General features: G+C 36.7%; 2 protein-coding genes across 2 annotated transcripts; both read right to left on the bottom strand.

Annotated features, from left to right (window-relative positions):
- Window positions 1-56: 56 nt before the first annotated feature.
- Window positions 57-26,690, bottom strand: LOC147536463 (G-type lectin S-receptor-like serine/threonine-protein kinase At1g11300). The gene is made up of 8 exons (XM_086641319.1): window positions 23,590-26,690; window positions 20,079-22,086; window positions 13,176-13,289; window positions 7,183-7,346; window positions 6,885-7,095; window positions 6,494-6,731; window positions 6,267-6,417; window positions 57-443 (listed from the first exon to the last, which is right to left on the bottom strand). Exons 2-8 carry the CDS (start codon window positions 21,328-21,330, stop codon window positions 132-134), a joined length of 2,442 nt encoding a protein of 813 aa, XP_086497445.1. The 5' UTR covers window positions 21,331-22,086; window positions 23,590-26,690; the 3' UTR covers window positions 57-131.
- Window positions 23,462-26,437, bottom strand: DOT4 (Pentatricopeptide repeat (PPR) superfamily protein). Its single transcript, XM_086641307.1, has 2 exons — window positions 23,696-26,437; window positions 23,462-23,638 (listed from the first exon to the last, which is right to left on the bottom strand). Exon 1 carries the CDS (start codon window positions 26,435-26,437, stop codon window positions 23,789-23,791), a length of 2,649 nt encoding a protein of 882 aa, XP_086497433.1. The 3' UTR covers window positions 23,462-23,638; window positions 23,696-23,788.

The following is a 26,690-nucleotide window of genomic DNA, read 5'->3' as shown; positions in this document are numbered from 1 at the left end:
TGGAGATCACTTAAGTCATATCGTCCCAAATAACTATTTTGGACAGATTATTCCATTCTGACAAAAACATGTATTACATTAGAGAAAATAAAATTATCTGAAACTATGACATCAAAAGCACCAAAATGTTTTCAACGACCTTCAACGTCAGTAATAGTTACATTATTTAGGGAATAATTTTTATGGGTTTGTTGAGATGAACTTGAATCAGAAGATATTTCTATTTGATTAAATGCTGGTCGCCTTGGAGTAGGGAGAGTTGCAATCTCACCGGTGAGCATGGAGAGTGTTGTGGACATACTTGGTCTATCCTCTACAAAATCCTGCACACAAAGAAGACCCACCTGTATGCATCTAATGATTTCCCCCTCTAAATTCGGTCCAGTCGACAATGTTGAATCAATAAATGACAGCATCTTATTTTCTTTCCAGAGTTTCCATGCCTGAAAATAATAACAAAGACACAGATGTTGAATTCTTTAGTAGATTAGCAGGGCGGCCCGGACCAAAGCAACCAAAACGGTCACTTTGGACCCCAACGTAATGGAGGGCGTCATATGCTTGAATTTTGTATGTCGGTTTCAAAATGATAAATATATTCTAAACAAAAGTACAACATAGTTTTACTTGTAGCCCATGGTTAAGGATTTAGATTAAATGCAAGAGGTCAAAGGTTCAAATCTTCTTATGAATACTATCAAGAGTTTTTTTTAACATGCGTATGGAGCCCCAACTTTTAACTATGCTTGGGGCCAGGGACACGACACTCAGCTGTTAGTTTAGGCTTAACACAACATTAACTGTTAGATTAGTCTCAATCTTTTTAATATCATATATAGTTGTATCAAAATTTACCCATGATTTTGCTTACAAATACTTGCAACTCTATAGTTAATTTTAATGAGAAAATCTCTCTTCTCTATCTCTTTACCTCTCCTTTAACTCTAGGCTTTAGTCTCTGTATCTTTCCTTCATTCGATCGATATAGTTCCACATGTTATAAGTGTCAATTATTTGAATTGTTTGATCTATTATATTGCCAACTTTATTTAACCATCTCATTTCATCAATAATCATGATGATCCCAAAAATGATCATCAATTGATTGACGTCAATAAGTTAAGAAAAGAACGAAAATCCAACGGGCCAACCCGTAACAAGGCAACAGGATCGCCAAGCTTAAAGAGGTCTGCCACTTAAGCCCTAAATCGTGAGATTGGCACGATCGTCTTGGGAGCCTCAGACATGTCCTGCCTCATATACGACCAGGCCTGTCCTGCCTCAAATACGACCAAGCATGTCTTGGGATTCGCGAGAAGGTTAGGGAAGTCCACGTAAGCAAGATCAATATCTTAATCCCTGAACAAGGGGAGGCAGAAGCGTGCCTCACTTTTACCGATTTAATCTTGGACCTTATCAAAGATCTCAGTCGGCAAAGATCTCGAGTATTTTACCTAACTTGAGCTTCAAGAGTATCCAAGGAGGAAATATCTCCACGAGGATCTATCAACTCGGAAACATATCTATCAAGGATTCTAAATATCTAATATAAGAGATAAACTCAAAGGGGAAACCCTAAATCTCTGAACTACCGAAGAGTAGTTTCAATCCCAGATGTTGGATCTGAACCGCCTCATCTTCACCGTCTATCACAGTCGGTCCAAAGCATCTTATAAAAGGGTATCAAATCACCTCGAAGAAGGCACGTTCCAGAAAAGTTCACTCAATACTCGATTCTTTAAACTGCAAGGACAATCTGACTATCTGAGCATTGGAGAAGTTTTCGAGTTCCTTGCAGGTTTTCCCCCACGTTCTCAAGAGCAGGAGCGGGAGCATATTTATCAATCGAGCGAGATCCAGCATAACAACCTCAAGGTTCTGACTGATTAAATGATTGAATTTTTTTGACATCAACAAATAGAGTGATCTTTCAATTGAAAATACCACACCAATCAACCCCCAATCCTCACCTCTATTTGATGTTCATCATTTGGATTCCCCCCCCCTATGGTGTTCATTAAATCACATCTCACTGGATATAACTGTATCCCTCTCAAGCCTTTCCTCGACAGTACCATCTCCCTCGATAATCTTGGTTGACTCCGATCTTCTTAGGGATCGCGGTCTCCGTGTATTCACAAGGTATATCATCTACGCCGATGAAAATATACCTTCATATTTTGCAAAATTCTAGCCTCACTGCTTCACGCGTTTCATCGTTTCCCATAGAACAAAAGTTATGCCTTAGTGCCACGGATGGAATCCCCCTCCCTGATTCGACGATACATTGTCATGTCATTGGTCGTCTTTTTTATCTAACCGTCACTTGTCCTGACATTACATATGTTGTTAATAACTTAACTCTATAAATGCGACTCATTGAGTTCTTTGATATCTTAAGGGATCCATTTGAAAAGGGAGCTCGATTCTTGTATCTGGGTACAACGACTCTTATTGGGCAGGATGCCCATCCACCAGACGTTCCACCACCATATTTTACTATGCTTGGATTAAGTGCGATCTCTTGGTAGTCTAGGAAACAACACACCATCGTTAGATCCTAAGCTAAAGTCGAATATCGGGCTTCACTGACTCCAACATGTGAGCTTCAATGGCTCAAATATCTCCTTCATGATCTAGGTATCACTCACTCATCTCCAATGCTAGTGCATTGGATAATTGTGTAGCTTCACATAATGTTCATAACTCGGTCTTCCATGAACGCACCAAGCATATTGAAATAGGGGTCCGTGGGTATATAGCCCAAAATAATGTTCAAAAAGGATTTAGGGTCCAATCTTCCCAAAAAATGGATTTTTAGTCCTTTTGCTCTTGGGACTAAAAACCCTTAATATATATTACATAATTCCTTCCATGTCCCAGTCGTTTTTCGCGGGATTTTAATATGTGAGGCCGGGCAAAATTTTCAAACGGTTTAATGTACCTTGATTTTAGGATAAATTTAGGAAAAAATGGATAGATTGTCACGAAATTTTCTCTCTCTTCTATAATCTATTTAGAAACAAAATCCAAACTTTTGCAAATCAATTTTCTCTCTCTTCTTTACAAATTTAATATGGAGATTTATTAGCCAAAAATATGGAGATTTATTAGCAACAAATCATAATTTCTCTCTCCTCTAAACAGATTTGGAAATCAAATTTTCTCTTTCCTATTATCCGAATCAATCAGAAACCAAAATCCTAACCAAAACCAATACGTCATCACCACGGATATTTCCAAATCAATTTTCTCTCTCTTCTTTACAGATTTGGAAACCAAATCAATTTTCGCTATCTTATTATGTAAATTTTTTTTCGATTCAAAACAATTTTCTCTCACTTAACTTTCAGATTTGGAAATAGTATATAATCTAGGATCAATTTAGCGTGATTTGGGGGATAATATACAAAACATATATGTCACTTTCTCTCACTTAACTTTTGTTTTTGGATATAGTATATTTTTCTGGGAACATTAAAGCAGCATTTGTTTTCGTTTTTACTCGTACATAAATACTCATCGAATACAAATTATGAAATAAATACGTAAATTATGTATTATTTATGACGAATAGACCATCATTTGTCAAGTATACAACGTAATTTATCAAATGTATTTGGGTCTTGTTCAGTAAATTACACATAATTTCTTTTACATTACACATAATTTCTTTTACATAACACATCGTTTACATTCCGTTACAAAAAAAACGTACAAAATCTTCTCTTGTTTAATAATGGTGTCCATCCATGTTGCCCTATTGCTTGGAATGCTAATGGAGGGGGCCGAATATGAGGCTTTTCCAAGGAATCATGATCAAGATCCATTCAAGTGTGCATTTCTTATGAAATATTTCGAGGAGCCAATCAAAAAGTCAAGTAACAAGAACAAGGGTATTTCAAGTTTGATTTGCTTATTTTGATTTGATGATTCTGCCTGGAACTCCATCTGTGATAACAAATGGAGAGAGATTAATACATATAAATTATATAAAAAAGTATATTATGTACAATAAATTACATGAACATTTACGTAAATTATATGTAATTTATTTCAAAGTACACGGGATTTACATATATAAGCGAAGTTGTTCTAACAATGAAACGAGTATTGTTTTTGAGATTAAAGCATAATTAATGTTCCATATAATATTCATGATATTCGTGATAAAGTATATATAATTTGTCAGAAAAACATATATCATGTTCTCATTTTGAAAAAACATTGTACGGGAGATGTTTGCATAAAATGTACGATAAAGTACATGTACTGTTAATTCTGTTATGAGGAACCATACGAAAAAACCACGTTTCATAAATCCGTACGGATTGAAAACCAGATCTGAAGAAAAAGTACGAATATCATTAGGTTTAAACTACATATCTAAAGATATCTGATATGATGATTGATTGCAACAATAAGTATACTCGATTTATAGGAATTAGTAATGAAGGATTATCTCATCAATATCGAAATCATTAAAGAAACTTTTAGAGAGAGAAATACAATAATAACATACTCGATTTGAAACAGAATCATTAAAGAAGAATTTTGTTTACCTGAAAAACAATTAAGAAACTGATTTTGAAAAACTCTAATGAATATGAAACAATTTCTTTGTTTTAATGGAAGATTTTCAGTAGATTAAGATGTAGAGAGAGAGAGAATCAACTACTATAAACTGAAATGGAATCACAAAAACTTATATTGATTTATGTTTTACCTGATTAACTTGATATGAAGAGACATAAATGGAAATGGAGTTCTGAGCTTGTGTATTGGATTAGAAGACGAATCTTTGAAAAACAATCTAATGAAGATGAAACAAGATTTCTGAGTTTAATGGAGGTTTTGTTATGTGAATCGGATTTAGAGAGAGAGAATAAAGAGGTTTCGGTTACTGAAAATAATGAATCACGTTTCTTTGTTTAGAAACGTGATTGGAGAGGGAATGTGGGAGATAAAAATGGAAGAAGATCTTTATGGATTTTGAAGATAAATCAGTTATAATATATATTTCTTTGTTTAAAAACGTGATTGGAGAGAAAATGTGGGAGATAAAAATGGAAGAAGATCCTTATGGATTTTGAAGATAAATCAGTTATAATATATGAGGAAGGTTAGATTAGGAATTATGATTTATTTGGTATTATAGGGATTTGTGTTTTTTCTCTAGATGACACCAAATGGACTAGATATCCATTTATATTATTTTTTTTGGTTTTGAAACCCTTTATAGGATTAGAGAGGACTAAATGTCTTATTAGAGCCCGTTTTTTGGACTATAAACCCAAAAATTCTTGAAATAGATTATAATTTGGTTCGTGAAAAGATCAAATCCCATCTTATTATCCCTCGCTTTTCACCAGCATCTGAACAATTTGTCGACAGTTTTACAAAGCCACTTGGTGTTGACGCATACTACAAGATTATTGGCAAGTTGGGGATCATTAGCATTTCAACTCCAATTTGAGGGGGAGCGTTACGAATTTATGGATCGTCTATCCAGTCCATATGGATCAAGGCGGTGCCCCGGCCACTCGGCTGTTAGTTTAGGATTAACACAACATTTGTTGTTTGGTAAGTCTCAATCTTTGTTAATAACATATATATAGTTATATAAAAATTTACCCCAGTTTTTTTTCCGTATAATTACTTGTAACTAGATCGTTTATCTTAATGAGAAAATTACTTTTCTCCATCTCTGTAATCTCTTCTTTAACTCTCGGGTTCACTCTCTCTCTATCTGGCCTTCCTTCCATCCAAAAGTTCGACTGCTCGGGTTATATAGTTTCACACAACTTGTTGCAAAATATCCTTTTATCAGAGATAAAAGTATGCATTAGTTCATGTTGATAGTCAAATTAGGATTCGGATTCAAATGTATAGCGAACAAACACTACTTAAGTTCGAATAAAAGGAAAAACTTTATAAAACTATTCAGTAACAATGCATGAAAACGTCAACACTTGGTTGCCCAAGTGGTTAATTGTGTTGACATAAACTCCAAAATCCTGGAGGTCCAGGTTCGATTTCCATAGGGGGTGGAAGTCATGGTTATTGAATTTGGGTTTTAAAGGTATAAATAATAAGTTAGTCGGCTTTTAGGCCTCTTTAATTTGTTGTTGGGCTTTAGGCCTTTTTCATTCGTAGTTTAATTTCAGCGGTTATCGTGCTTATCACATCTTGATGATGTATAACGCCATGCAATGACTAACGTAAATAGTAGTCCATATTTTAAAAAAAAAAGCATGAAGACTTACATATCCCAAAAGGCTTAGGGGTTCATCCATGTGGTAGAAGCTATTGATCCTCCTTCCACTTACAATCTCCAATAGCAACACCCCGAAACTGAAAACGTCTGATTTTTCTGAAAATCTTCCCTCCATGGCATATTCAGGAAACATATAGCCGCTGCGTTTTGTAGTTAAATTAATACTTTAATGTGAAGTTACAAAACTAGCATCGTAAGATTGAAAATATCACTTACTATGTACCAACAATCCTTAGAGTATTTGCTTGGAGCTCATTGCCTCCAAATATTTTTGCCATGCCGAAATCGGAAATTTTGGGGTTCAAATCTTCATCCAAGAGCACATTGCTTGCCTTGAGATCTCTATGAATGACTCTTAATCTAGAATCTCTGTGAAGATAAAGAACTCCTCGGCATATCCCCTCAATTATTTGAAATCGCTTTCCCCAATCTAAGATTGTCATTTTGCTGGAATCTAATCGGATAAACCCAATATACAAATCAATATAAAAAAGTTAAGAGTTGGGTTACTGGATTGGACACTTTATGTATGAAATTATTAAGATCTGAAGAGCAATTCCACACTATATCCACATATCTCGGAAAACATTAGTAAAAAAAATCTAACCAAAGAGAAAGAAGTCCAAGCTTTTGTTAGGCAGGTATTCGTAAATCAACATCTTTTCTTCGCCCTCAATGCAACAACCCAAGAGTCTAACCAGATTTCTATGCTGGAGTCTTAAGATTACTAAAACTTCGTTCTTAAACTCTTGTAACCCTTGTGTGGAGGTCTTCGAAAGCCGTTTCACTGCTATTTCTTGTCCATCGGACAGTATTCCCTGAGGAGAACCGTAAAAACGTTCCAAATCAAATTCTAAGAATTCTACTAATGGAGATTAAGAATGCAGGAAATGACAGCTAGCTACCTTATATACTGGACCAAAACCACCTCGACCAAGCTTATTTGCTTCAGAAAAGTTATTCGTAGCCATTTCTAGCTCCTCAAGTTTGAAAATTTTTGTATCAGGAAATTGGGCCGGAGGCCCAATTTCTAGTATTTTTTTGTTAAAAAGACAACCCATCTTTTTAACTAGCTAGGCCCCAAGTAAGTTATAAAAATAGGCTTGAAGGACATTTTTAAAGGCACCAACTTTTTAAGAGTCAAAAATACCCTTCATTCAATTAGAAATACCTAGTAATAATCTAACTAATAAATCAAAAATTTGAGTTTTTCTCATGACCGAACCGAGTTGGATTGTCGACGCCGATTAGAATTTCTGGGGTTTGAATCGATTTTGGCTATAAGATAGGTTGATGTTTTTAGGTTTTGGTGATTTAATCTATTTGCTTGTTGTTTGAAGAGGCTTTTAAGGGGTTTGATTTAGTTTTTGGTTCTAAATTCTAGAGAGAGAAAGTTTTATATACTTTCAATGGAAGGAGAAATTGATAGTGTTTCAAGGTATAATTCAACTTCTTCATTGCTTTATTTTCATTGAGTTATGAATGATGGATGACAATTTGTTAGTTTTGATGTTTATGTTAAAACTTATTTGTTAGATTTATATGGAAGTTGTGAAAGTATAGTTGATGCAAGCAATGTGTTTGATAAAATGCTTGAAAGAGATGTTGTTGCTTGGAATGCAACGTTAGTTGGTTATACAAGACTTAGATTGGTTGAAATAGCTATAAAGTTGTTAGATGAAATGCCTATGAGAAATATTTTTTCTTGGACAATCATAATTGGTATTTATGTTCAAATTGAGAATTTCATGAAAGCTTTGGAAGTTTTTCGAAGAAATGTAAAATGATGGGTGCTAGAGCTTATAAAATGACTATTATGAATTTGTAGGGGTTTTAGCTAGTTTTTCGATACAACATTCTATTAGACAAAATATAATAATTTGTAACAAATTTCATGTTAAATCAATTCAAAAACTAATTTGCAAACCATTTGCATGGCACTGCAAGGTGTTTGCAAGGCTCTGCAAGGTGTTTGCAAGGCTCTGCAAGGTATTTGCAAAGCTTTGCAAGGCTCTGCAAGGTGTTTGCAAGGCTCTGCAAAGTATTTGCAAAGCTTTGCAAGGCTCTGCAAGGTATTTGCAAAGCTTTGCAAGGCTCTGCAAAGTGTTCGCAAGGTTGTGCAAGGTATTTGCAAAAGTCATGCAAGGTGTTCGCAAGGCTCTGCAAAGTTTTTGCAAGACTCTGCAAGGTGTTCGCAAGGCTTTGCAATTTGTTTGCAAGGCTATCCAAGGTGTTTGCAAAAACCATGTAAGGTGTTTGCAAGGCTCTGCAAGGTGTTTGCAAGGCTCTGCAAGGCAGTGCAAGGTGTTTGCAAGGCAGTGCAAAGTGTTTGCAAGGTATTTTCTTAGACTAGGGTTAGGTTGGTCATTTTACTGAAATTGAAAATTACATAATTGCCATCAGGGAGGTGAAGCCTAAAATACTTTGATGAATTCTTTTTAACCAAAGTCATAATTTCTTAGGGAGTTTTGGCCAAATTCCCCATTTAAATATAGGTTCTAATAGTTATGTCTTGTAATAAATATATTTTGAAGAAATGTCAGGAAATTTGGCCTAAACTTCTTAAAACATTTGGACTTTGGTTAGAAAGGATTAGTCAAATTTTTTCAGTCTTCAGCTCCCCGAGTCTTTTTTGATTTGCAGCACCTTGCGACAACTTTGAGACACCTTACAATAACTTTGGAACGCCTTCCAACACCTTACAACAGCTTTGCAACGCCTTGCAACCCCTTGCAACACTTTTAGAAAAAAAATTGAGATTTTAACCAAACAAAATACAAATATTTGAGTTTTTAACAAAAAAAAATGCAAAATTTGAGTTTTTAACAAAAGAAAATATATAACTTGTCTTTTCAACTAAAAATAGTTTAAAATTGGGTCTTCGGTCCAATTTCCTGTTTCTAAAAGAGATATATTTGTATATATAATGATGAAATTGTAGAGGAAGAAAATCAGAATTTTTACTTCTTGTGGTCTCTAGAAACAAGATTATTTTCCATTTTCAATATGAACATATGTTCTTAAACTAATCTTCACAACTTTCTTAGTACCTCTTAGACAACATTGTTTTAACAAGCTTATACCATAGAAACGGGTTATAGACTTTTACATCTTATCCTTATAAGATTCATGAAATAATAGGTACCAACAAACTTCACTTTTAATAAAGGTGATGCCGGTGGGACTCACGAAACCGAGAACCACTCGGTTGCTTTTAGGCGGTAACTCTAATTGGTGTTTTAGAAAGTTTCCTAATGCACCTAAATCTCTTTTCTGGCAAACGGAATAAAACCAAGTGAATCTACTATAATCATCTACGAAAATAATCAGTAGAACCAACAATGGGGGTCGAAGCTCATTTATTATTTAAATCAAAAGCAGTTCCATAAGTCTTACTTGACACGGAGTAAATAGATTAGAACCACGGGATTGTGTCAACTGAATTAAATTACTTTTATGTAAAATCTCTATTATTTTAGGGGAGGCATGGCCAAGGCTGATGATCCAACTATTGCTTCTCAGCTGACTAGTCAATAAGTCAAGAAAAGATTAAGAACTCAATAGGTTAACCTGTGTCAAGTCACTACGGAGGTGAACCTGGAAGAGCTCTGCCCCTTAATCCCAGAATTGGGGGGTTGGTACGAATACCCTAGGCTTCGAGTCACTGCTATCTCTAAATACAATCTGGCATATTTTGGATTTTGGAAAAGTAAAGGAGGTTTGTAGAAGTGGGGCCAATACCTTCATCCCGAAATATGAGGGGTTAAAAGCGTGTCTAATACGTTCCTAACCTATACACCCTAGTCTGATCCAAGATCTTGGGCAGAAAATATCTTAACTACTTGAATAACTTGAGACATAAGAATCTCGTGGGAAGGAAAATTACCCACCAACTCTACAAGATCGGTAATACAATCCATCTAAAATACGAAATGTCCTTGAACAAGGAAATTTGATTTATCGCAATCTTTCATAGATAAAGGATAAACTTGAAGAAGGAAGTTTAATCTCCTATGACTACGAAATATTAGTGTCATTACAAGACGGTGGATCTACGCTGCCTCATCACAGTCTTCTAGACGAGCCTATATAAAACAACATATTCGCCTTAAACGGGTAACTCCAAACAAGCAATTAATCAAAGGTGAAATATAAAGCAACAGTTTTGCCACCCAGTTTGTGAGGAGCAATTCGAGATTAGAAGCAACAGTCTCTTCATCCTAAATGATTCTTAAAAGACAAATTCAGACATAAGTCAATATGTGAACTTAAGCAAGCTTCTGGACAATGGTTTTGCACACTGACTCATGGTAGTGAAAGAAATTGAGACATTATCAAAGTGATATCTACACAGACTCATGGTTTTGCACACTAGGAGTATTATGGAGGAAGCCAAATCACCATTGACCAATGAAGTACAAGAGAAGACCAAAAGTTGTTTTGCACTTAAGTTATCATATTTTGTTTTTAGATGTTATTGTAATGAGTAAGGATTTATTGTAGCAAACCATTGTACTTATCAATATCTTGATAAGTACATTGGTTTGAGAGGGAGTGTTAGAGTGTTACAGAATATATGAGATATCTTAGATGAATAGTTCCACATTGAATGGGATATTATTAGTGTTCTCTTATAGAGTCTGTATAAATGTTTCAAGTGTAATAGCTAAAACATCAATCTCAATAAATACTCTTCTTCTTCTTATATTATTTATCTATCAGATGGAAGGTGATTGAGTTGTAAAAAGCTTTTTATCACAAGTTCTACTTTGATTGACTATTAAGCCTATGGGTGGAAACGAATAATGGAGTGTTATAAAGAAACACACCTAATCAGAAGTTTTAGTCGATGGGGGCCGAAAAATTCGGAGTTATAGAAAAATAATACTCAAAATATACAAAATTCTGTCGCTTCAACCAATTTAAAGTTTGACGTGACTCTTCGTGGTTTTTTTCCCGGAAACTTAATTTCACAATATTTTGTTAAAAGACTTGGATTTTTCATACGGCGCTACTACTCCACCCAATTTGTGATGAGATTGTCTGCCACCTCTATGTCTAACTGTCCGTTAATGATTAACGGTCCAAATAAGAACAAAGGAGAGGACAATACACAATTTCATTATAAGCCCCGAGGGGTGATTGAGAAATTTCAAATTAATCAAGAGGAATTACAATGAAATATTAATTGCAAAACTTTTATTACGCTTCTAACAACATATATTCTAGTGATCAACATCTGATGTGTGTCGTGTTAGATGTCGAGATTTGTTCGGATCAGGTCAGAATTAAATAAAGTTTTCGATAAGTAAAAAAATTAACCAAATATCAAGTAATAGCCTAAAAGAGGAAATTTACACACTACGTTTAGGAGTTAGGACCTGACCTAGGTGTCAGATATTCTGTGAGCTTTAACTTTTTTTTTTTTTATGAGATTTGGGAGCTTTAATTTGTATTTTAATTTTGATTTTGTTTGATGTGCGAAGGGTAGGGTGGGGGGCAATAAACTTATGGTCCCAAAATTACTTCTTACTATTGACTCAACAGTGAGAAGTTATGTAGGTCAGGGGGGCCATGGCCCCCTTGGCATACACAGTGTCGTCACCACGGGTTAATTCCGTTTTGGCCCTCGATTTGTGACCAACTGGCCGTTTTGGTCCCCAATTGTGTCCGGCAGTTCGTTTTGGCCCCAAAGACCAAATTTTTTACCAAATTATCCTCGGGGCCAAAATAGAAATATTTCTGAAAAAAAAAATAAACATACAAAAGCCACATCACCTATCTCTTTTTCCTCCACTTCACCTTATCTCTCCTCCATCACACCACCTCCTCTCCACCTCACCTTTCTTCTCCGGCGGATGGTGACCGGCTGGAATAAAAATTCCGGCCGGTCACCTTCAACATAAAAAAAAAAAAAAATCGTTCCTTCTTCTTTCTCTCTCCTCTTCTTCTTCTTTCTCTCTCTTCTTCTTTCTTCTCTTCTTCTTCTTTCTCTCTCTTCCTCTTCTTCTTCTCTCTCTCTCTCTTCCTCTCTCTCTACCTACTGTCCGGCGAAGGGGAGGATCCCCTTCGCCGGACGTCGGTCTGGAAACCAGACGTCCGGCGAAGGGGATCCTCCCCTTCGCCGGACAGTAGGTAGAGAGAAAGGAAGAGAGAGAGAGAGAGAAGAAGAAGAGGAAGAGAGAGAAAGAAGAAGAAGAGGAAGAGAGAGAAAGAAGAAGAAGAGGAGAGAGAAAGAAGAAGAAGAGAGAAAGGGAGTTTTTTTTTTGGTAAAGTTGGCCGGCCGGAATAAAAAATTCCGGCCGGCAAGTTTTCGCCATCTTCCGGCCGGCAAGTTTTCGCCGGAGAAGATGGGTGAGGTGGACAGAGGTGATGTTGTAATTGTTTGATGAGGTGGACAAGGAATAAATAAATTACAGAAATGCCATGGGGCTAGAATTGGTAGATTGAAAAGAATTTGGGGCCAATTAGGAAATATTTGGGGCCAAAACGAACTGTCGGACACAATTGGAGGCCAAAACGGCCAGTTGGTCACAAATCGGGGGCCAAAACGGAATTAACCCCGTCACCACTAAAAGGGAGATGCTACAATGACTTAGAGGGTGACTTAGAAGATGACATAATGACGTGGAGTACACTAAAAATCACTAAAAGACAGTTTTTTCAAAATTTGACTACCGTGGAGACCTCTTTTGTTTCCAAAAGAGGAAACATGTCATCCTCTAGGTACCAAATTCTTACTCACTCTATCATTTCCCCCACTAGAATACTAGTTCGCAGATGGATTTGGATTGTGATGTAACAGCTTATAGCTCGGTTGGTGCAACCTATGCACCTTAGATCAGTTTATTACCTGTTGCAAATAAAAAATTGATCCTATGCTAGGGTCAGGAGTCACCTCGATGCCCTAGTATCCACCTCCAACTGAAGTATGAGCATAAACTGATGATAAGCGTTCCGGCCAGAACAAGAGTGACGGTGGTTATCATTTTGTTGGAATTCTTCGTCTGATCTGTATTTCAAAACGAAATATAACTTAATTGGTTAAAACAAACTCATTAATCAAAACAAAAAAATAAAGAACATTTCTATTGATAGAATAAACATAGAACAATTATGTAACATATTCAGTGTTCGTGCTCACTTATTTTTTCTACAAGACTTAGAAGTTCAAAAATAACAAAATGAAAATGAAGTAATCAACTATGCCCGGAGAAAAAAAATCTTCTTGTATATTTGTTGTAACAGAGTTGTATAAATAGACGTTCAACAAAACAAAAAAAAAGAGTTGTATAAATAGTTTTTCGAAAATTAAAAGAATAAAGGTACCACCACAACTCAGGAATAGTTATGACTCCTAGTTCCCTTTTACAAACTTTTAAAAGAAGATTTTACATTGACTAACTCAAGTTATCCTTTAGAAATTAGCTGATACGGGAAACAGGACTCTTAGACATATCTGGTATGCGAAGCAAGACTCCAAGACAAGGTTCCGTGTTATGTGAGTTATTATGTAAGTGGTATCCATGTAGATTTTGGATTTTGAAGGAGAGAGTCAGTGAGGCCGTGTGTCAGTGACATTAGGATTTTAGTGACTATATAAACTAAAACCCTAAGGATATCTTAAGAGTCGAAAAGAGTCGAATTCTCACGAATTTCTTGTGTAACGTGTTTGATTATAATAGTGGAAATCATCGCGTTGTCGTCGTCGTAGAGTAGGTCTCACCCAGGGCCATGGATGGGCCAGGGCGGGCAGGGCGCCCGCACTGGCCCCCCACCCCAAGGGCCCATTTTGTTCTCTATGGTAATATGTTTCGTCTAGTTTAAAAGATAATTTAAAGCAGCCGAATTAGTAAAACACTAAACCGTGGATAGGTTCCACGGTTTGTGTTCAATACGTCTTGGGTTCGACTCCCACTAAAGTCATCTTTTTTTTTTTTTGAAGTTGTAACAACCAACTCTCTCTCACCGTCTCTCACTTCCATGTAATCTTTTTATTTTAAAAATTTTCTCTATCGATCCAACTTTCAAATCATTTCAACAGAAAAAAACATCTAACTTTCAAATCTTCATTTTAGATTGTGCAAAGAAAATCAAAACTCTACATTTTGTAAAATTCTATACGAATTGAAGGACTTTTATTTAGTTATGAGACTCTTATACAAATGGGCCTTGATTAAAGTTTGGCACAGGGCCGCAAAAATGTCAGCCACGGACCTGGTCTCACCAACCGAACCACATATATCTCTTGTGTTCTGATAGATTATTTATTTCCTAAAGTTTTTCTTAGTTTACTTGATTTTGTTAGGATTGAATAGATAATTAACACAAGTTTCCTTTGGTCGATGTGTGTCTGTGCAGTTAATTGTTATCGTATACATGCAAGGTGGGTGCCCCAATTATTTCTCAATAGGACTAAGATAAGAATATGTTGCTCATTCACGATTCTTCTTTTTTTTTTTTTGTTGAACATTCACGAGACTTCTTCTTACCAGCTTTCAAGGAAGACCCTCTTGACAGTTAATGTTTTTCTCACACTTTCTATTTCCTAGATCATTGATAATGGTGCTTCTAATCATGTATCTCCTTTCAGTGTCTTTACTTCTTATCATACAGAATAAATGTAGATTTTTGGTTGGTCGTGTAGGTAAAATAAAGGGTTATTTCACGAATAGCCCACAACTTTGTGACAGGTTTCTTGTCTAACCTTCTACTTTGTCAAAAATAACCTGATGGTCCCCTTTTTGAGTTACCGTTATAACACCGTTAACCAGTCATCAATTCTCTCTCCTCCATCTCATCGTCTTCACCGGCGAAGGTCGCCGGCCGGCAAATTTTTCGGCCGGCGACCTTTAAACATAAATTATTTTTTAATTTCTCTTCCTCCCTCTCTCTAAAATTTTTTTTTCTCTCCTCTCTCTCTCTCTAAATGCTCCGGCAAATGGGAAGTCTGTTCAACAAACAGATCTATGTATGTTTGTTGAACAGATTATGTTCAATCTGTTCAACAAACAGACCTAGCTCCGCGCGAAGGGAAACCCCTTCGCCGGAGCATTGGGAGAAAGAGAGAGGAGAGAAAAATAAAAAAAAAAATTAGAGAGAGAGAGGAGAGAGAAAATAAAATAAAAAATGTTTGAAAGTCACCGGCCGGCGACCTTTGCCGGTGAAGACAACAGAGAGAAATGATGAGATGGAGGAGAGAGAATTGATGACTAGTTAACGTTGTTATAATGGAAACTCAAAAAGGGGAGTCATCTGGGTATTTTTGACAAGGTAGGGGGCTAGGCAGAAAACCGGTCACAAAGTTGGGGGCTATTTGAAAAATAACCCTAAAATAAATATTTTTTTTACTTTACCTTCAGTGATAATGTGTATCACATTTCAGACTTTCCATTTAACTTGGTTTCTCGCAGTTAGGTAAGTAAATTCCCTAATTGCACAATTTATTTTAATCCCTCTCATTGTGCCTTTCCGGCACTGTCGGCGATTAGACTGATTGGTTAGGCTGATGAACTCGGATGTCTTTACTACTTGCGTAGCACTTGTCATGCGCTTTCTATAAATAGGTGGCACGAAGTTTGGCATTGTCGCCTTGAACATCCTAGTGTATACCGATTGCGTTTTAATTCTAAACATTTTAAGTTTATTTTTCACATTCAGATAACTGTATTGTTTTCTCTATGGAGAAACAATCTAAGTTGCCTTTTAATGATAGTTCTTTGGTTAGTACTCTTCTTTTCCAATTAGTACATCATGATGTGGAAGTACGCTATGATGATCCAGAGAAACGTGTGGTTTCTGAACCCATCGAGATGACCTAAGAATTTCGCTATTTTGATTCTACTAGTCCTTGGGAACAGCGTAGCGACGAATAATTCAGAATCATAATAGGTCCAGTCCAGAGGACAAATCAATAGGAAATGCTATTTGCTTCGTAAGAATAACAATTCACTTCTATGAAATGAAAGAGTTTCACGGGAATTGTCTTGATCGTCGGATATCATTGAGAAATAGGAAGAAGTGTTATCGAACGATATCCTGCAATTCTTCCCAGTATGGAATGAGTAAAGAATCAAGCTACAAGTCTCGATCTATACAAAACGCACTGGGTTTTTTGTGTTTCTTTCGGTTTCGTTGATAACGGAAGAGCCTTACTCTATAGGGGCGCTAGCGCGCGGGGCCTGAAAAACGTAACGTAATAGGCTGCTACTACGGCTTTCTCTGATATGCTCGCTTTGCTTCTTCAAGCTCCGCTCGTTGCTTTTCGCCATAGCTTCTTGCTTGCTCGCTCAGTGCTTACGAACGAGTGGAGTGCTTACGCCCCTTTAGAGATAGGGACGAGCCTTGTCTACGAAGCTTCGCTCGCCTCAAATTGACAACTCCCCTCGGGCTCTTACCATACACCACTTCATGATTTTGGGGACCATTTTTGGTCTCATCTTTATCTCATAAAAAATAGTTCCTCACAATATTTAAGACTTTTCTCAGTAGACCTGAACGGAGGCCTATCTCGCATTTTTGTTTAATTTCACGGTTAAACAGTGTAAAAAAAAACCATTCAGTCCATTTCTTCATACTCATGACCACCCACTACTTATCTTATTCAAACTCTTTGTTCTAATAATGGGAAGAATTTTTATCCCAAGACTCGTAATTGTTGTTCCAGTTAAATGGTATTATTCAGCAACGAAGTTATTTTTCCAGCCCTAAACAAAACTGCGTCGTTGAACACAAGCATCGTCACTTGCTCAATGTGGCTCGACTTTGGGTTGTCAAGCTGACCCCTTCTCTTTTCGGGGCGACTTCCCTACAACAGCCATTTTGTATAATTCACCCCCGGATTATCAATCCCTCTTGGTGGTCCGTTGTCTAAGTTTCACCCATAACATTGATACCTGAAACAAATTTGAGAAACGGACAAAACTGGACTTATTTGTTTGAAATCCTTCTGCCACAAAATGTTATATTTTTATGACCTTGAGAGTAAAACTCTCTATGATTCACATAATGCTCGTTTCTTTGAAGATACTTTTCCATATCCATATGTCTCCATTGATTCTTCAGACTCACAAAATGCCACTCCTTTGAAGATACTTTGGATGGACCTATCGACTAAAATCCTCCTGCAAAGACCACTTCTCGCCCGGAAGAGTTTTTTACACCCACTTTGGTGATGATGTCATCCCTGATTCCGACCTATCAGTGTCTCTATTACCTTTTACTGCTGACCAGGTCTCTGAGAGTCTACCTCAAGGAGTTGGATAATTTCATTGACGCTTCTACACATTCGTCATCCGACTCTAGCCCACATTCGCCTAGTGTGATTTGATAACTTCTCTCCCGATTTTTTCACCTTTTTAATGACGACGGAGGAAGCTAAGACTTACAAAGTCACTCTGCTTCTCTTGCCTGGTGCAACCGCATGGCCAAGTAAATTTCTTTTTCGGAAGCCAGCGATACCTGGACTTTGACTTCTCAGCATATTAAGTAGAAAGAAATTCATTGGATGTAAATAGGTTTATAAACTAAAATATCAATCAGACGGTTCCATTGAATGTTATAAAGAACGCTTGTCGCCAAAGGTTTCACTCAGGTTGAAGCTGTTGATTATCACGACACTTTGCCCCTGTGGCGAAATTAGTCACTTTTTGAGTTCTTTTATCGCTCGCTTTCATCCACGGATGGTCCTTGCGTAAGTTGGATATCGTAAATGTTTTCTCTAAGGTCACTTGGATGAATAGGTTTATATGACCACTCCCCCCGGTTTTGGTACAACTAGTGGTAATTGAGATTCTTTTTTGAACAAATCTTTATTTGGTTCGAAGCACGCTTCTCCACAATGGTTTGCCAGATTTTCTTCTAACTTAAGGGTTGAGGTTTTTCCCAGTCTGTATCCGACCATTCTCTTTTCATTATTTTAATGGTCATATATATCTCTCTATTCATCCTTGTCTATGTTGATGACATCATCATCTCGAGTACAAATGACAACGAAAATCACTCTCTTCGGTGCCGACATGAAAAAACATGTTCTCTTAAGAATCTTTGGCATCTCCTATACCTTCTTGGTCAAGTCTCTAGATCTCCCAAGGGTATTTTCTATGTTTACGAAAATATACCATCAACGAAAATATACCTTGGACATTATTCGAAATTCTAGACTTTCGACGCCAAACCATGCCCCTATCCCATGGAAATTAAGATTGTTGCCTACTACCGATTCCCCTTTGGACGACCCTACTTCGTTTGGTCATCTCATCTGGTGCCTTCTCTGCCACTGTAACTCCTCCAGATATTAGTTTTTCCGTGAATTATCTAAGTTAGTTCATTCAACATCCACGCTCTTTCTTTTATGGATGTCGCCACTTCAGTATTTCATTATCTGAAAGGAACACTCAATTATGAGATTCTTCTTCCCTGTACTAGTACCTTAACAGTTTCGGGGTTCTCTGACTTTGATTGAGCGAGTTGTCCTACCAAACGACGCTATACCACTTATTTTTGTACCATGTTTCAGGGAAAGTTGGTTGTCTTGACGTTCCAAGAAACAACCTACCATTTCCCGATCTTCTGCTGATTCGGAATATCGTGTGCTTGCTTAGTTGACTACTCAACTTCAATGATTGAAATACCTGTTTCAAGAAATTCGCATTTATGTTCCAGAACCTTTCAGGTTTTATGTGACAATAAGGTAGCTCTGCACATTGTTGCAAATCTAGTTTTTCCCGAACAAACGAAACATACCAAACTTGATCGACACTTCATTCATGAGAAACTTGACTCTGGTCTTATTCAGACCTACCATCTTTGCTATGTTGATCTGGTTGCATATATCCGCACTAAACCGCTTGGTTCCGATCAAGATGGGTGCCCCACCCAATAACTGGCCAAGGGAAGATACTAGGGAGAAAGATGCTGATTGAGTTGGTTTTAGTATTATTCGTACTTGTATTTATCTTTCGTATATTATTGTACCCTTGATGTAAACTCTATAAACTTTTGATGATTTTACCATTGCTTTCCTTATGGTTTGTTTGGTAATTTCACCGTGATTGCTTGAATCTGATATTTCTGAATTTGAGTTGTAGGACTCCAATTTATTTTAGTTAGGGACATAATGGTTATGCTATCTCAAATAATGACCCATTAGTTTAGATTTATTCCATGTCCAACTCAAATGAACCCAAATTTAACTCTAACCAGAGTTAATTCAATCTAGAGATTAGATGCACAAGCCATAAAAAAACAGAAAATTGAAAAAAAAAAAACAGAAAATTGGATTGAAGACTTAATTTTAAACTTTTTTTTGTTAAAAGACAAGTTATATTTTTTTTTTTGTTAAAAATCTAAAATTTGTAATTTGTTTAGTTAAAACCTAATATTTTTTGCAAAGTATTGCAAAACTGTTGCAAGGTGTTGCAAAGTATTGCAAAGTGTTACAAAATTGTTGCAAAACAAAAAATTTGTACGGAGTTGCCACAAAAATTCCCAAAGGGCATCTTCAGTTACTCAATTGTGATAGGAAAGAAAAAAAAATCGAACATTCCTACATCAGATTCGAGTAAGATTTTGGCAAAAAAGTTATTCGTCCCTCTATTTGCTCCCTCCCCCATCTCTTCGGCTGATGTGGCGACGTCTCACTTGAGCATATTCTCTGTACATTTGCTCCAAGATCAAGTGAGACGCCGCCACATCAGTCGGAGCGCAGGAGCAAATGGAGGAATAGATTTGGACTGAATTTGAAAAATGAGAAACCAACACTTGCTGGTCTTTCAATGAATCCATTGAAGAGAGTACTTACCCTGTTCTTCGTGATATAAGCGGATGTATAGATCCGCACCTCTTGCAGGAGGCACCTTCTTTATGTCTATTAAGTTCCCGTCCCATGACATACACCCAATTCCATCTTCGTATGCATAAGCTGAGCATGAACAATTCTTTACACATTCCTTTTCACACTCATTGACGTTTGATGGAGCGTCTAACCGATTATGAAAATCAGGTACTTTCATGCTATCGAGTTTGATGAATTTATCGCGTTCTTTCTCACTACTCTGGCAGGGAAAGTTTGTGTTCCTCACACACCCACTCGACCAAATTCTCTTATTCCATTGATCCTTATACTTGGGGCTGTACCCTCTGAGGCATTTACATACAGTTGGTGAGTCTACAAGATTACAGCTTCCGAAAGAACCACACTTATTATAACTATCGCAATCATATTTTCTCGATGAAAATATGCTGCTCCATTCATTTTGTCTTTCGTTCCAAGTAAGTATTGATCCATTCCCTAGAGGATCTAATTTGAATCTTAACAAAGAAGAAGTGGTGTCTAAAACTAACGTTATATATAAAGCCCCTTTTTCAGTATCTCTTTTTATATAAAACCCACCAACAGAGCGCATATCGTTCCACGGAGCACTTCGCCATATGGTTCTAGATCCATTCCATATGGTCATCTGAGGACTATTTGGAAACTCAATTCCTGAAGAAAATCTTCCGGGAGAAGGATCGAATTGGGTTTTCCATGATCTAACCTTCAGAACCTTGCCAGTTTCCATGATACCAATTTGCATGCCTGGTAGATGGTTATCTTGAGGGTGATCGAAACTCTGCCATATTACACTTTCATCACTAGCTTGGACCAAATTAATATTTCCTGTATCCAATAGCCGAGCAACAGTGTTGTTGGTAGTGATATTAACAACATTTGTACTCCAGAAAAAATTCCCCAACTCATCTGAAACTACGAGATTTCCATCCTCTGCGATCTTTAAAACACCCGAAGAAGAGTTGGATATTGGTTTATCATTGTTAGCAACCCAAACAACCGTACAAACTGAAATTTTGTTATACCAAATTCCGACATATCTATTCGTAGAATTACCAGGATTGAAGAAGCCTAGTTTGAAGATTCCGTCGGGGGAAGTTAGAGATTGAGGGTCGGTGATGTATCGGGAAGGAGTAATGGTACTGGTGTTGTCTGTCGGATAACAGTAGCCTAAGGTTAGTAGTAGTACTAGGATGAGTGACCAGAGACTATTAGTAAGCATGGGAGCTATGTGATTACTAGTTATGAAAATCAAAATGGTAGAAATCAAAAGAGTTCTCTCCTGTTAGTTTAATGAGAAGGGAAATGGAACAAGAACAATTCATATTTCATACTACTAACTCAAGCCAGGCTGGGATCAGGGCAAGTTCTTTAATGCTTGATTTGTATGGCTGGCTTAAATTTAAGATGTGACCGTTGGTTCTGGCAGTTGACGACCTTGACTTCTATTTAATTTCGACAAACTCAAATATTTATTTAACTTAGCAACATGGTCGCTTTTTTTGTGGCCTAAAGCGAGGTCAAAAAGTATGACCCTGTACGGTCCGCAAATCAAAATTATTTGATCTTGCGACAGAAACTGGACTTTAGCCAATACTTGGCAATTTGTTCACGGTGACAAAGGAGGTGAGTTAGATGATATGAACTCCCCAAAAGCGTCCAAAAGCTTGACCTTCAACCGATTAACTCTTCGACAAATCGATGCATCAAAAACACTAGACTCTCGACAGAAGGCTTGAGTTTCTTCGCCTCAGTCCATCAAGGCCAAAACCCGTATGAGGACTAGGAGTCAGATGTCAGAATAAGCTCATAGACAGTGTATTTAGTTATCTTCAGTATACTTTGTAGACCCATTTGAACTCAGACTACTTAAATATCTTCCAACTGTGCAACAACTCCAATGTGTTAGCTAGCGTTCTTAATAATTAACTTTATGTTCTTCATCCACCCCTTTCAATGTCTGCATCTCTTGTTGCATCTACAAAAATTTAAGGTTCATATGCAATAAATGTGATATCAGAGGAATCATAAATATCTTCTATAGAATATACCTTTCTTGGCTTATGTATTTGTTCGAATCGGACCTAAGCTAGATATTAGATGGGACGATATATCGTGATTTTAAGTGGGCAACCATAGTCCAAATGAGTAGCAAGATAAATCATTGGATTCGTCTCGTAGAACTCTTGAACTTAGACCTAAAAATTTGTCCAAAGCCGATTCCTAATGAATGAGTTAATAATTATCAAGTTGGTCTAAGGAATAGTTCAACTAAACAAAGTGTGAACTAGATAGTCTCAGATCGAAAAATTAAATAGAGAAATTCTTTCCTTATAATAACTTGTCCATTTGAGCGAGTTTGTTCCTTTGTTAACAATTTTGATGGAAGTGATAATTCTGAAAGACCTATCGTCAAATGTGTTCTTGAGTAAGTAAGCACACCAATGGTTATTATTAATAAGTTGTGAAACCGTCTTGAGATTACTGTTATAAATATTTTGAATAGGGGGTGGCTTATTAGGGATCAAATAATCATTCGAGATGTTTATGTGATCACCGGTGTGAACTTCCCAAATAGTAAGGGGATTGATAAAATTGAATTGTTTACTGATCGCTTTCCAAGTCCAAGAGTGGGCTTGTTTCGCCGGGGTTGGGTGGTAAGATTTGTGGAAATATTTTGCTTTCAGTAATTGCACTTTGCACCCCATGTGGACTGGGCTACAGTATTGGTTTATCCGTTTTGAACTAATATAATATTCTGGAACTTAAATATGATATTAAGTTCTAAGTTATAAAAAAAGAATTTAATTAGTTAATTATTGTATTTGTTTGTAAAAGTGATTTTATGTTGTGGATTCTAAAGCTTAGACTTTTTAATTCTCATATGAATTTAGTTCGATTTAGTTTTCTGTTTATTTTATTGTTTTGTTTTCTCATCATATACAAAGTTCTGTTTTTTCACTAGTTTTAGGTTTCAATAAATTTTCGATTGTATCTTTGTAGGACTGATCCGTACTTGCCTAGATCTACACTACATAGACTTGTGATCTTGTGGTTATTTTTATCACAAAATACGAGTTTATTTAACCTATTGCTTAGGCTACTTTAAGTTTTCCAATGGGCTGAGGTTTTATTTTTTTTTCTATGACCAGACTTCCACGACAAGAGGTGATTCCATTCCGCCTCATAATTCTTTCCTCTATGGGAACTAAGCGAAGGATATCACTGTATAATCTTTAAAGTTGGACACTAAAATAATTTCGGATAAATTTATCTTCTTCACTTTCCTGTCGACAAAGAATGGGTCTCTTTAACGTGTCATAGGAACATGATAAGTTATAAATTCTTTCTACTTTTAAGGAGTTAACGTTTTCCGATAATGTAAACACTCTTCCCGTTTTACTACAATCAATTCTTAAATCGTCTCCATTAGGACAGAATTCTGCACAATATACAAAAAATGATGTGAATGGAAACTGACCTAATTACGTCGATTCCATGAAGATCACATCAAGATTCCAATCGCACGGGCCTAGTTATGTGGTTCACGAGCCTCGGAATCCAACACGAGCCAGATCCATAAGTAGAGATATCAATAGTGTTTTTGTTATAGAACTCCCTACTGAGAGAATAGAAGTCATGAAAATTCAATCATGAGGTAAACAGCCTTCATTCTTGAATCACCAATAACCTCTGCAAGAACATCTTCCATCCTTAAAATGATGAAACCGATTTGAATCTCTTAAAATAATCTCCTCCCCGACCATCTTCGACATAAATTTAGCTGTCTCATGACAATCACCGCACACTCTTAGATTCTTCGTAATGCGAATCGTTTTTCCTGGTGGTAAATTCAAGATTCCAAATACCATAGCCAACTTCTCACTATGACCGCAAAGAGCTTCTTCCTTCTCCATTTCACCTGCATTGATTAAAGCATATCTCTTATTTGGAAAACACCCTTCTTCCTTCATTCTCATTCTTACTCTTTCCAAAAACAACTCAATCTTTTTCGATTGTGGGTTTGATCTATCCCTTGCAACAAAGACGTGAAACTTGTTGTTTATCTCGATCCAACTACAACCCGGATTTTTTCTCAAACCACGACGACCAATTCTCTCTCTCATTTCCTTTACTTCATCCCATTTCTCCGCCTCTGCGTAAATGTTAGCTAGAAGTACATAATATCCTGTATTCTCTGGTTCAAGTTCGAAAACTCTTTCTGCAACTTCTTCTGCAAGTTTCACATTTCGGTGTATTCGGCATCCACAAAGCAGTGCACCCCAAATCGTTGAGTCTGGTTCAACTGGCATTGTTGTAATTAACTTGTATGCCTTGGTTAATCGTCCACCACGGGCAAGAAGATCAACCATACATGCATAATGTTCCAACTTCGGCTCAATCTTGTAGTCATTCTTCATTATATTGAAAAATCTTGACCCTTCGTCTAGTAATCCTGAGTGACTACAAGCATACAAAATCGCGATAAATGATATTCCATCCGGTTTAATTCCTGCTTCCCTCATCTCATTAAACGTAGCAATAGCTTCTCTCCCGCAACCGTGCATTCCATAACCTGCAATCATCACTGTCCATGAAACCAAGTCTTTTTCCACTAACCTATCAAAGAGCAAACGTGAAATTGGTAGTGCCCCGCATTTTACATACATGTCAACAAGTGCATTATTTACATAACGATCCGAGCTAAGCCCATTTCTCAGTGCATAGCTATGAATCTCTCGACCTCTTTCTAGAGCTGATAAGCTTGCACAAGCAGGAAGAATACAGGAAATTGTTACACTATTCGGATTAAGCTCATCTTTCATTTTCATGAAAAGATCGAAAGCTTCATTTGGGAGCAAGTTCTTTGAATAACCTCCAATCATGGTATTCCACGATATCGAATCCCTTACAACCATCTGATCAAAAACTAATCGAGCTTCTGTCATACTTCCGCATTTTGCATACATATCCATGAGAGCATTAGCAACAAAAAGATCAGTTTGCAAGTTATTTGTCCTGATATAATTATGAACGTTCCTACCACTATCGAGTGATCCATTGCATGCACAAGTGTGAAGGATACTTGTAACTGTAAACTTATCCGGTTTGATACCTTCTCTTTCCATTTCTCGAAATAATTTGATCGCCTCATCAAACTTCCCTTCTCGAGCATATCCCGATATCATCGATGTCCATGAAACAACACATTTCTTACTCATATTCTCAAAAACACGTACAGCAGAACCTAAATCTCCACATTTTGAATACATGTCTAATAAAGTATTATTAAGAGTTATCTCCTTCGAAAAATGTTGAGATTTTACTGCATACCCATGAATCGCCTTGCCAATCAAAAGAATCCCCATTTCGGCACAAGCTGGAAGAACAATAACCATTGTAGCTAAATCCCCTCTAACTCCTAAAAGTATCATTTCACAAAAAATCTCAAGCCCTTGCTTCGGAAGACCATTTGAAACATACCCATGAATAATTGAATTCCATGATATAACATCTCTGTCATCCAATTCATCAAACACTTTACGAGCATTTTCGATTTTCTTACACTTCGAGTAGAAAGTAATTAGAGAATTCCCAACAGTATTATAACAACCATAACCTAATTTCAATAGATATCCATGAGCCTTTTCGCCTTCTCTGAAACTACCTAAACTAGCAAAACACTTAAAAACACAAGAAAAAGTATAAGAATTTGGTTCAATTTCTAACTCTTTCATTTGTCTATACAAATAAAGAGACTCTCTATAATTCCCAATTTTTGCATACTCATTCATGAGTAAATTCCAAAGAAACACTTTCTCATTTTTAATCTCATCAAAAACCCTTCTTCCTTCTCTCAAATCACCACAACTCACATACATAAATACCAATTTTGAACCCAAAATCCCATCAAGATTGAAACCAATTTCAGATGAATTAACAATAGAATGAACTCTCTTACCATGTTTAAGTGATTTAAGCTCAGCTGAAAGTTGCAACAAGGAACAGAGAGTATTCACCTCAATATGAGAAATTGGAGAGTGGCAAAGTAAATCCATGGCGTTTTCAAGATTACCCATTTCACAAAAGCTTCTGATTTTTGAGTTACAGTCTATTTTATCATCAATAATAGAATTGTGGAGTAATGTGGAAGCTCTATTTGAACTTGAAGAACTGGAAATCGATGAGAAGAGAGAGAATTTTGGAAAGGGTTTGAGGCGAAGAGAAGCATTGAGGTCTGTTTGAAGAAAAAGTAGATTTTTACTGGGGTTTTGCTGGTGATGTGAAGAGAAGCAAGAGGTTGATGGAATTGTGGTTATGGATGCCATTAACTTCCTGGGTTTTTTTTTTGACAAGTTACTAAATTCCACTCATTAAAACTTGAGTTAGAGAGTCTGATTGGATTACTACCTTCAAAAAGTTGAGCTTACGGCTTACCCCAATATTTGGGTACCAAACCTTTTTTTTTTTATCTCCCTCTCCAACGAGTCCTCGAACCCGAAAACTAATTTGGTAACCATTCTAACCAATAGCGGTAGATATTTGGGTAACAAAATCATACAATGCTCTCCTTCGGTTATC

The sequence above is a fragment of the Eschscholzia californica genome, unplaced genomic scaffold (genome assembly GCF_041429995.1).
Source record: "Eschscholzia californica isolate CP2 unplaced genomic scaffold, dmEscCali1.0.p SCAF_5, whole genome shotgun sequence".
NCBI classification, from domain to species: domain Eukaryota; kingdom Viridiplantae; phylum Streptophyta; class Magnoliopsida; order Ranunculales; family Papaveraceae; genus Eschscholzia; species Eschscholzia californica.
Note: the sequence above shows the minus strand (reverse complement) of the source record. Positions and strands in the feature narration are given on the sequence as shown.